Genomic DNA, 12,097 nt, shown 5'->3' with positions numbered 1-12,097 from the left:
CACTGTATTAATTTTAAAAAAGCAACATTTGTACAGGAATATCAGTCGATCACGTCGTAATTACAAGTACAGTTGTCAGTTATGAGTTAAACGAATTCTTACACGAACAGAACTAAACAGAGAACAAGCTGCATCAAAAAGTTCACGTCGGAGTAAAAACACAAAGGACAATAAAAAACGGGCGGGGGGCCCCGGGAAGGAGATGCATGCAAAGAGTGCAGGAGGTACAAGGCGGAGGGGGTACAAGGCGCGCCCCCGCGCAGCGCCAGGCGCAGCACTATTGCTTCTGTCCCCGCCAGAGCCGAGCTGCCGGGGACACACGGAGCCAGCGCACGCGGCCGCCGCGGGGATCCCGCCGCGCCTCGCTCCACAGGTTTGTCCTACGGGAGAGCTCCCCTCTGCACAGCCACGCCCTGCCCGGCCACAGGGACACACACTGGAGCCTCCAGCGGTGCCACCACAAATCATTTGTTCGTCGACTCTCGGCAGCGACTCCCGGCCCTGAGCTGCTTCTCCCGATTCCCAGGTAAGGGAATGGCCAACCTTCGGGCTAGGGGCATGATCCTATGGATAGCTGGAAGCCAGCTCAGATGAACACACAGGGATTGGGAATTCGTAACAGACTGGAGTTTATTTCAATGTTACCTGTCCAGGTGTGTATTTTACAGTTAGACACTTCCTAAAACTACAATAAAGCTGTGGTGTTTGGTATGAGTATTCCAGAAACCGGCACCGCCCTGGAGCGTGCGGTGCCCAAAAACCGGAGACACGAAGAGTCCTCCCCCAGCTCACCCCAAGCACTTGCCTTAACTCCCTGCAGCGCTGACACGATGGAGCTGCAGAAGAAAAAGCTCCCCTTTGGAACATTAAAATGCATTTGCTCTCATGAGAAACCTTCCCATTTAAAAACAAAAAAATTTAAGGAATCATAGGGAGATTTTCCAGCAAACTCACAGGAACACTTTAGCTCCTCCCTGGTGCCTGTTTGCTTGGTAAAAGTCAATCGAGTGTCCCTTTCTCTGCAAGTGTCACATGCACAATTGGGCTCCTTTCGTCAGGTCCAGACCTGTAAATGTGCCTGTGTGGAATATTATTAGGGCAGGTTTCAAAGCTGGAGGTGCTCGTCTGTACTGTTTAATAGTCACAAACAAGGCAAGGTGAGATGAGACACCTGCTAAAGCAAGACTATGCTAAGGACTGAGAGCGTAGGTGACATCCGGTTCTTTCCCTGGGGGGTGTGTGGGGAAGAGTGGGGGTGATGGCCAAGGGTCAACCCAAATCCTAGGCTAGAGCCACTGGCGTGTCCTAGGCGGAAGCTGGCGCTCCAAAGGTCTCCTGGGAGGCGTAGACCATGTACAGGAACCCATCCTCGTCCTTCTCGCTCTCGTACACCTCGGAGATGGGCGTGGACACGCTCACCATGCTGTGCCCGTTCACCAGCAGGAAGAAGGCCTGGTTGGAGTTCAGCTGCAGGCGCCGCCTGGGGAGGAGTGAGGGGAAGGGGGGACAAAGGACAGATGGCACCGGACAGTCCTCAACACTGACAGCAGCAAGGTCATAGCAGAGCATCGGGGAATGGTTTGGGGAGGAAGGAGTTAAAGCTCATCTCATTCAACCTCTGCCACCAGCACCTTTCTCTGCATGTCCCCACCCAGCCCTGTCCCTCAAAACTGAATTCCTCCCCTAAATCCAGGCAGGTGCATCCACTCGCTCAGGGGAAAAGCTGCACTCCAGAAGGGCATTAAACTGGAGGGACTGGGAAGATGCACCCCTGGCACAGCCAGGGACCTTCGGCTTGCAGCTCACAGTAATGAAAACCCAGAGATCTGTGGGAAGATGGGGAAAGATGGGCAGAGCTTCCTTGCAAAACCTGGGAAACTTTTAAACTCACTTTGTCACCAGCTCTGTAACAGCCTGACTTTAACCTTGGAGCATCCTGCTCCCTCTCCTCCTCCCTCCCAGGAGAAGCATCGTGGGAAGGGCACGGAGCCACAGGCTGCACAGACTGCCTGGCACAGGAAACAGCTGATTTCTGGATTTCCCTTGGTCATTCCAGCTCTGGGGAAATGGGTGTTTCTGCTAAACTCCTCCTGCAGAGCAGGCCTGCAGAGAGCAGCTCTTTTCCCACTTGCTAAACCAAATGAGCAACAGCAGCTCGGGAGTGTGGAGCTGCCACCACAGCAAGGAGGACAGAAAAGATCAGAAGAGCTTCCTGCTGCTTCTACTCGCTGCTGAGGGGCAGCAGCAGCTGGAAACAAGGATTTATTTAGCTCCCAACCACAGCCCTGGACAGGGAGCCTTCCAAAGCCTGGCTCTAATCACTCCAGAGACAGCAGGCTGAGGGAAGGCAGCAGCTCTCCAAGGTTTGGGAAGGATGGGCTTTGCTGTGCATCACTGGAGCTGGCTGAGGCCCAAGTCTGGGTGGTACCAAGTTATTTATTAACAGTAAAGCCAGAGAAAAAAGGTGGGAAAATCCTTCAGCTTGCAGTTAACCTCTTTGCCCAGGGCCTTTCATGTTCCTGAGAAACTCTGCAAGACTTGAGCAACCTGGTTCCTGTCTCCAAAGCCTCTCCCCCTTTCTTCATCCTGTAGGAGCTGGGATTTGCCTGTGAGAGTTTTTTGTTTGGACACCCTGGACAACTCCCACAGCCCGTGGCCTCCACGAACCAGCTCCTGCTGCAGCGTGACCAACACAAAACAAGCTCTGGTTTGCTGCTCACTTCCCAGTTACCACAGGAGAGCCCTTACCAATCAGACCCTGCTGCTGAGCCAGCAGAGATGCACTTCTAGCAGAACTTCTGACCACAGTTTTTGACCACACAACTTCCACACGAGGCTGTTGCCCTTTGCCTTTCCTGTAAGCTGAGCAAGCAGCTGGGGCAGAAACACTCTGGCCTGAGTGGGTGCTCCCCAGGCCTCAGTGCTGTCACTGAGGGAAACTTCCAATTCCCAAGGGATGCCAACAGCTCCCCAAGCAGCAGCACAGAGCTCTGGCTCTGAGCCCAAACTCCCCTTCCCAGTGGGTGGGAAGAGGCAGCCACTCCAGAGGGGGACTCCATGGCAGAACTGAGGAGGCATCCCAAAATAGCCAAGGAGGAAGTGCTGGAGCCCTGGGCAGAAGGACCCATGTTAGACAGGGATTCACAGCCCCACATTCCCTCCTACAGCTCTGGGAACCAGTTAATTCTCTTGGAAGCAGACTACCAGCCCAGCTCCCTTCAGAGTGGGGTTTTTCCAGCAAAGCAAAAGGAAAAGCACCTTCTCCTGGGTTTGTCCTAGTGCTCATTAGATGAATTTTCCATTTAGACCTCCCAAGTGCAGCAGGGGGGAATTAACAGAGCATCACAGTCCGAGGCTGATCAGTTCACACTGGAGTCCCAGCAATACTACCTGATAATTTTGATTAGCTCGCTCATGTTGACATGATCTGGCACCAGGAACTTGGTCTTATCCAAAACTGGAAGCTGCTTCTCTCCCTTGTACCTTTCAATGATCACCTGAGAAGAAACACAAAAGCAGAAGGTGTGAAAGGTAGGAGCAGTGCCTGGTGCCCTCATCTCCCCCTTCCCAGCTCCATTTCCCTTCATGTGTGAATGCAGCATCTCCAATCTGAAAATGGACAATTCATGGTTGGACTCAACGACCTTAAAGGTCTTTTCCAACCCAAACAATTCTGTGTTTCTATGAGAATTAATAATCTTCACGTGCTCCTCTGTTCTGTTTGCAAGAGCCACTGTAACACACAGGGATTTTCCAGCACACATCCACGGCTTCCGTGCAATTTTAGAACAGTTCCTTTGCTGCAATCATTTGATCCAGCACTGAATTACCCAGCAACAAGGAAATCCAAGGAAAGATCAAGCCCACTTCCCTCTAACACACTGCAGTGGCTGACCAGGGGTTTGTGCTGCTATAGAGGTCTGCCAGATCAAGCAGTTTGTGCTGGAATTTCTCCAGTTTCAGGCCATCTCTTTAAGAACTACAACTCCAGATGACTCTGCTGTTCCATCCACCTCCCATGGTTCCTCTAATGCATGAGAAAAAGCTACTTTGGAAGGCTATAAACCCTCCCATTTCCAAATTAAAGAGAAAATTTCCTCAAGCATGCTCAGGAACCAGTAATTCTGCCAGGATTGCTGTGTAGTAACCACTTAATTCACAGAGAAACTGCAGATTTCCCAATTTAAGGAACACCCTGCCCAGCTACTGAGGGCAGCTCCTGCTTTTAAGAAGTGATCTCAGAACTCGTGTACTCCTGTTTCCACAGCCATGGGGGGTTTGTTGATTTTCAATCAACAGGAGCTACGTGACACCAGTCCCTTGGATCCTTTCCATGCTCATGGGGTCTGGCCGTGTTGATCTTAAAAAGCTGCACAGGTGAAGAGACATTGATGGAATTCTACCAGAGAAAGAGCCTTACGTCAGTTGAAATAAATGCTGGCTCCTTCTGGACAACAAACCCCACTATTTTTAAGCAGCTGGGCCATAAGCAGGAGATATTTCTAACAGCAGAAAGGAGGATGTTGACAGCACAGGAGGGATTTACTACCTCGTGTGACATTGCCACCTTATCTCATCCAGAACTGCTAATGACAACAATGAGGCAGTGACTGGCCCAGTGAGACTCCAGAGATCCCAGCAGGGATAGCTGGGAGTTTGCATCACTGCATGTCCAGCAAGTTCCTTAGGTACCGCTGGATTTTTGCTTGGAATCTCTCCATGGCTGACTTAAAGTGAGAGTTTTGCCATAAATCCCTGTCTTTCAGTCAGTGGTCACAGAGCTTGGGGACTATGGCTAAGTGGTCTCTGAAAGGCGAGTGAAAAAGCAGTATTTGTCAGGAAACGGATTTGTAAGGAAAGTGCCTTTTGGGAAAATGAAACATTCCAAGAAAGTCAGAAAATCCCTGCTGTGAAGTATTCCTTGTTCCTTTGCCCCACTGCACAGGGAAACAGCAGTGGCAGCTCTGAGGTGAAGGAGTTTAAAGCTCCAGGAAAGCTGAAAACCTTTCGGTTTCGGTTTCTACGGCAGCTTCTGTCAGTAAACTTGCTCAGGGACGGGGGACAGTTTGCAGCAGTTGGTTCACAGCAGAATTCCCACACACTGGGGTCACCAGCTCTCATCACAGAGCCAAAGGCTGAGGGTCCCGTTCAGTTCCCTCTGCTGATGAACTCACCAGTGACAGAACGTGGTCCATGCCCTTCTCTGCATTTTTAACTTTGAGGATGCCGTGAGTAAAATAAAACACAAACTCAGGCAGCATTTGGAGCTGAGCAGCTAAAGAGTGACAAGGTGAGGGGTGATACCCAACGTGAGGTGAGCTGGAGGGGTTTGACAGCCCAGCAGCATTCCTGGAGACCTAAGCACAGGCCCATTCCCAGGAGAAAAGCATTTCTGTCCTTCTCAGCACAGGCTGATGATCAAATCCGTATCTGCCCCCACACTCCTGTCTACTCTTCCTGGTGAGCCTCTGAAGACTCTTAATTCGGAGAGGAAAACCACTGAGGGAGCAGAGCTGAGCACTCAGGAGGATCTCAGAGCTCAGCCGGGGCGTGGTTTTCTTCCAAGTTACAACACAGCTGCCAAACTCCGGAAACGCCGCTTCCTCCAGCCCCCAGCGAGCACCTTGCTCTCCCACACCAACCCTGAGAACTACTCCTTGAGAATGCTCCTGAAACCCAGGCTTAGCCACCCTGAACAGCCATATTTTCATTTGGTCTCCTCGGGAAAGCTCTTTCACAGGTTTCTAACTGCTAAAAAGAACATGAGACTAAAAACTGAAGTAAAAAATTAAAAGAACTGGACTTACTGGTATTTTAGTGGGATGCTGATCCCGAATCAGTCGTACATCTTCCACTCTTTGTTCTGCAAGGGATTAAAAAAAAATCTGTTTAAACATTCACAGCTAATGCTGTTATTCCCTTACTTCTCCACCACTGAAGAGAGGGACCACGTGTCAGGAAAAGCCAGAAGAGGAAATTCAGGCAAAGCAATTTCCAAATGGGCCAGCGCTATCAGGAGTACAGCCTCTCCTGTGACAGCTGATCCCCTGCTCCTTAACCCAAGATGACAAGTGCTGTGTGCACCTGCCTGGCACTCCTAGAAAGTGTTAAAGGAGATCCTTTGCTCCCCACACCCCCTCACTTTCTGCCCACTGAAGCACACATTTAACCTCACACAGTTATGGCCTCAAATTACACTACCCAAGTTAACAACTAAATACCCTGTGCTATTTCTGTGAGGTCCCAGAAGAGGAAATGGTCAACAATTATTTGAGCCCCGGGACTGGCCCAAGCCTGGCAGCATCAGCTTTCCTTGTGCCTCTCGTGTTACCGAATTCCAGGTTTTATTTTGACTCGGCCGCACCCATTGTTGCAGGAGCTGCTGGAGGCTCTGCCGGACCTGCAAATTTTGCCACTCTCCATGCCAGTTTTCAGGATAAAGTTCGCCTCTCCTCAGACAGAAATATTAATAGAACAGATATCATGAACCAGGCTAAAGTACATGAGCCAGAGTAAACAGCCAGTTGCTTTCAGGGGCCGCTGCATCTGTGTGTGCTCTGCCTACTTTCAGATTCAGTGAACTCAATTTTAACCCCTCCGGTTTTTCAGCGGGATGGGGCTTTCCAGGCTGTTTTCATGTTCCGAACAGCTCTGAGAGAGATGATTTAGCGTTGCATCACGGCTTGAACACACACCTGCCCAGGGAGAGAAGCACTTAGGCCAGCTCCCTGCTGGAATGCTAATGGCAGGACACTCAGCAATAACATCCCTCGGTCTCCATTAGTCCGTGTTTGTGCCCGTGGAATACATCCTCCTCACGAGCCCGGCAAGGAATGCAACTGCCGTGAATCACCGTTTGAAGCTGCAGGTGAATCAAGCAGAACTAAGGCAAGGAGCACGAGAAGCCTTCACCTGAAAGCCACCCCACATCCCGAGCCACATTCCCACAGCCCAGCGGGAGCTGGCCAAGGGCAGAGAGTTCCACCTCGTTAAAATATTTTTTAAGATTAACCAGAAACACAAAAGATACGTGGAGGGAGTGAGAGCAACCATCCACCTGGCAAGCACTAACTTTTCAGCTGGAATACGTTTGTTCACAGCAACGTTACTCAGCAGAACTCCCTGGAGTAGAAGGAACATAAACCGGGCAAATCATGGAGATTATTGTGTGTGGCGTGTTCAAAATCAGGCCCCAGTCAGCCACAGATAAACACTGTTCTCTGACGACAGTAGTTGCAGTGGCAACTGCTTGGCTGCCATCCTAGCTGAACTTAATACCTGCAACAGAGGCTGCTGACAGGCGATGGGGTCAACAACAGTTTTGGAAGGCTCCGAGAAAAGGGGCAGCATAAACACAGAGTTTTGTGAGATCAAAATCCTCCCAGCTTCACTGCAGGGAACAGCTTACATTTACCACAACAGCAAAGGCGAGGGTGGGCACATCACAAAGCTCTCTTAAGCAGCTTGACTTTAACCCAAAGGCAGGAAGAAAGGAAAATCTGGATCAATTACTTCCACCAATTCCATCTCACGTACGGGATTTTATAGTTCATGCAGAAATAGGTTACGCTGCCAGTTCTTGTTACCCTCGCAGCGCTTCAGCCTCCCTTACTGACACACATGAGCAGATCCTGAGCCCTTTGATTGCTCCGGTCCCATCCTGAGCACACACACAGAAGCGTGGCACGGCTCTATCGAGGCTGTTCTTTCTCGGAAGGGACTAATCTCATTTTCCCAGCCATCATTACACAGCTCTTTTCCATGCCCTGCTAGTTTGTAACAGCCAAACAGAGACAGGAGCCACACGCCCCAGTCCAGTCGCAGCTGCCCGGGTGGAGAATTCCTCACGCCGCACCAAGCATCGGCTGCCAGTGGAGCTTTAATTCCGCTGCCACCGGCGCAGAGGCCGGCGGACACGGAGCAGACACCGGAGGGAAGGGCAGGCCCAGCTCCTGGCACACACGCCGAGGATGTTTCCAGGCTCCTGGGAGTTTTGCAGTCCATAATGGATGATGCCATGAAGAGATCTCCCCACCCCAAGCCCCCTCTCCCAGCGCAGAGCTCGCCCGGGCACAGCACAGCTGTCACCCCACACCTCGCGACACCCCAAAACCCCCCTGTCCCGAGCCACCGGGCTCTCACCGGGGTAAACAAGCCCCGGAGGCCGGGCCGGGCTTTGACTCCGTCGCAGCCCCGAGCAGGCCGGGACACCGGGGCGGCTCCGGACCCGCTCCGCCCGCGGGGCCCCGCTGTCAGCAGCAGCAGCCGCCCGGGGATCTTCGCTGCTCCCACCGCGATCTGCCCCCTCCTCTCCCCGCCGATCCCCCCCCCCCCCTCCGCAGTCCACCCGGGCCGGGAGCACCGGCGGGCCCCACCCCGCCGCATCCCTCGCCGGGGCGCTCACCGAAGGTGCGGCGCTGCTTGAAGCTCTTCTCCGAGGGCATGGCGGCGTTCGCTCGGCCCGGGCCCAGCGGCGGCTCTGCGCGGCGGCGGCAGCGGACACCTCCGAGTGCCGGCGCCCGCCCCCCGCGCCGCCACGGCCGCTCGGCCGTCAGCTGACCCGCGCGTCACGGGCGGCCCCGCCTCGCCTCGCCCCGCCGGCATCTTGAGCGTGGCACCGGGGCAGCGCCGCCCGCGCCGCGGGGAGCGCCGCTATGGCCGCCTCGGTGCCAGGCCGTGTTCCTCGTCAGGCACACGCAGCCATCGTGCTGTGTGAATGTCACAGTGCCCTGCCGGTGTCCCCGCACTGCGACACATAGAGCCATGGCCGCCTCGGTGCCATGCCGTGTCCCTCAGTGACACACAGAGCCATGGCTGCCTCGGTGCCAGGCCGTGTCCCTCAGTGACACACACAGAGCCATGGCTGCCTCGGTGCCAGGCCGTGTCCCTCAGTGACACACAGAGCCATGGCTGCCTCGGTGCCAGGCTGTGTTCTCCTCAGTGACACACAGAGCCATGGCTGCCTCGGTGCCAGGCTGTGTCCCTCAGTGACACACACAGAGCCATGGCTGCCTCGGTGCCAGGCCGTGTCCCTCAGTGACACACAGAGCCATGGCTGCCTCGGTGCCAGGCTGTGTTCTCCTCAGTGACACACAGCTATGGCTGCCTCGGTGCCAGGCCGTGTCCCTCAGTGACACACGCAGAGCCATGGCTGCCTCGGTGCCAGGCTGTGTCCCTCAGTGACACACAGAGCCATGGCTGCCTCGGTGCCAGGCTGTGTCCCTCAGTGACACACAGAGCCATGGCTGCCTCGGTGCCAGGCTGTGTTCCCCTCAGTGACACACACAGAGCCATGGCCACCTCGGTGCCAGGCTGTGTTCCCTCAGTGACACACACAGAGCCATGGCTGCCTCGGTGCCAGGCCGTGTCCCTCAGTGACACACACAGAGCCATGGCCACCTCGGTGCCAGGCTGTGTTCCCTCAGTGACACACACAGAGCCATGGCTGCCTCGGTGCCAGGCCGTGTCCCTCAGTGACACACACAGAGCCATGGCTGCCTCGGTGCCAGGCTGTGTTCCCCTCAGTGACACATAGAGCCATGGCTGCCTCGGTGCCAGGCCGTGTCCCTCAGTGACACACACAGAGCCATGGCTGCCTCGGTGCCAGGCCGTGTCCCTCAGTGACACACAGAGCCATGGCTGCCTCGGTGCCAGGCCGTGTCCCTCAGTGACACACAGAGCCATGGCTGCCTCGGTGCCAGGCTGTGTCCCTCAGTGACACACAGCTATGGCTGCCTTGGTGCCAGGCCGTGTTCCCCTTCAGGAACAAAGATGAACAATCTTCCCAGGCAAGCAGCGGATTCCCCAATATCGGACACTTTTAAGATTCGGCTGTCTTGTCTAGATTGTCTAGATTGTGCTTTTGCCAAGGAAGGTTGGACCAGATGATCCTTGAGGTCCCCTCTACCCTGGTATTGAATTCTGCCATGATTCCATGAACTCCCAACCATGGCCACCTTGGAGTGCCCCACAACGTCCCCTTCAACAGCATGAGCACTTAACCACTTTTCTCCATGCAAAGGTGCAAGTTCAATGATCTCTCACCAGTTTGCCTTCACATTGACATGAGCATGTGGTAGAGTTTATATTTGGGGAACAAAATTTTAGCAGGAGGTGCTCCAATTGTCTTGGAAGCTACCTCCCAATCTCGTGCGGTTTGTAAGGAATTGATTAAATCACAATTTCAGTCACAGATACCATGTTGTGAGTAAAACTGCCCAACTGTTTCCTGCTTAGCAGCTTTCTGACACAAGCTGTTGGCTGGAGCCTTTCAGCTGCATCTCTCCTTCTCTCTTTCTCTCACATACGTTCCTGGCACCGTGTTTTGAAATTTAAGGATGAATTTGTGGCAATAGGGTGACACAATCTCATTGTACAATCCAGGGGGCAGAGAGGTGCTGCCAGGATTGTCCTTGTGAGTACAGGGAGAAGGACAGCTTTCTAACCAGTTTAGAGATTATCAGTGGTTTTGCATTTTTGGAGTGGAGCAACGCGTTGAAGTTGGAGTGAATCTGCACTCACACAATGGAATGAGGGTTCATTACCTATTTTTGTGATTCACGGTCACACAGTTCTGGTGGCCTGTAATTATGAGGCCATTAAAGATGTGACTAACAAGGAAATACAGCCCTAAGGTGTATGATTGCTCTGTCCATCACATCACTGTCCAGGGACAGCAGGTGAGACATGGATGACCAGCAGAACACTGATACATCTGCAGCTTAATCTAACAACCCCAAATTTCTGTGTCAACAGAACTCTTCTTTATTTAAATGTCTGCCTTTTAAAAAAACATTTTCCAGGCTGAGGAAATTCCGCTACGCTCTCGGAATTGTGTCTGAAGGCTGAAGGCAGGAGGATGAGCCCTGGTGAAACCACATAATGTTATTTTTGGGGTGTACAGGTGCGTCCTGGAGTCAGGACTGACAATTCCGGGCTCTGTGTGCCGTGTGGTTTGCATCCACAAGCTGACTGTTAGCAGGGCTGCAGCTCCGGCTGAAAGCATCCATATGGTGCTTGGGGAGAGCCACAATCAGAGTATCTGCTGACAGGCTGGGCTATCACATGTTCCTCTCATAAATAATCTGCAGAGACTGTGAGAAGGAAACTTAGATCCACACCGAGACTCTCGCCTGACCTTTCCCTCCTCGTCTCAGCCTTCGCCCGTGTCTGTGTGTCGACAGCACAGACAGTTGGCGAGTCTGGATTTGAGGAAGGTGTTAGGAGCAGTTGGAATGACAGCATGGACATAGCCTTTGGGATCAGCTCTGCCTCAGCACAGCCCCCCAGCCCTAGTGAGAAAACGCTGCTTTGGAAAATGCTTTGGCTTCAGACTCGGCGACGGCGCTGGAACGGAGCCCTTCAAAAATGGAGCCGCAGAGCATTTTTATCCTGGCCTTAGAACACTTTACAAAGCGTTTAGGCTGAGGAGGAGGAGACTTAACCCAGAGGGGACATTACATCGTCTTCAAATATGCAAAAGGTTTCTGCAGAGCAGGAGGGAATTAGCTCTTCCCTGCATGCTGTGGGACCAGGATGAGAAATAATGAGCTTACATCTTGGAAAAGGCTGTAGAAATTAAGCACTGGGCTAAGGGTAAGAATAGTTGAGCACCAGAAGAAATTCCCCAGGAAAGAAATGGAATAATCACCTTTGGGTGTTTTTATTTAATGAGAAATTAGTAAAACATCTGCTCTGAAGAGTTCAGGGAGAAGCATTCTGATCTCAGGGCGAAGGATGGGGTAAATAATCCCCGACAATCCCTGTCAGCCCTAGTTTTTCCTGAGGCAAAGGAGATGTGATTTCCCAAATTTACAAAGCAGGTTAGAGCACAGGCTGGGTTTGAATTCCAGCTCAGATCCTCCTGGCTGCACCTAATACACCAGACTAAATACCAAGTAGGGACAAAAAGAAAAACAGGTTTTCCCAACTGTTCTATCTTCGACAAGGTTGGGTTGGTGTTTTTTTGTTAAAAAGCCAGTATGAAAAAAAGCCAGTGACTCCAAACCGTGGCTGACATTCACAGCAATTCCCTTGGGAAAAACTCCCACTTTTCCTATTTTTTTCCCACATGAGCTGCCTCACAATGAAGTGAGTG

General features: G+C 52.6%; 1 protein-coding gene across 1 annotated transcript; it reads right to left on the bottom strand.

Moving 5' to 3' along the window:
- Positions 1 to 1,126: 1,126 nt before the first annotated feature.
- On the bottom strand, positions 1,127 to 8,549 carry MAP1LC3B (microtubule associated protein 1 light chain 3 beta). Its single transcript, XM_082290168.1, has 4 exons — positions 8,405 to 8,549; positions 5,808 to 5,863; positions 3,391 to 3,497; positions 1,127 to 1,480 (listed from the first exon to the last, which is right to left on the bottom strand). The coding sequence occupies exons 1-4, from the start codon at positions 8,442 to 8,444 to the stop codon at positions 1,306 to 1,308; spliced, it is 378 nt and encodes a 125-aa protein (XP_082146294.1). The 5' UTR covers positions 8,445 to 8,549; the 3' UTR covers positions 1,127 to 1,305.
- Positions 8,550 to 12,097: the final 3,548 nt, after the last annotated feature.

The sequence above is a fragment of the Coloeus monedula genome (assembly GCF_965178545.1).
Source record: "Coloeus monedula genome assembly, chromosome: 13".
Lineage (NCBI taxonomy): Eukaryota > Metazoa > Chordata > Aves > Passeriformes > Corvidae > Coloeus > Coloeus monedula.
This window is presented reverse-complemented; position numbering and strand designations above follow the sequence as displayed.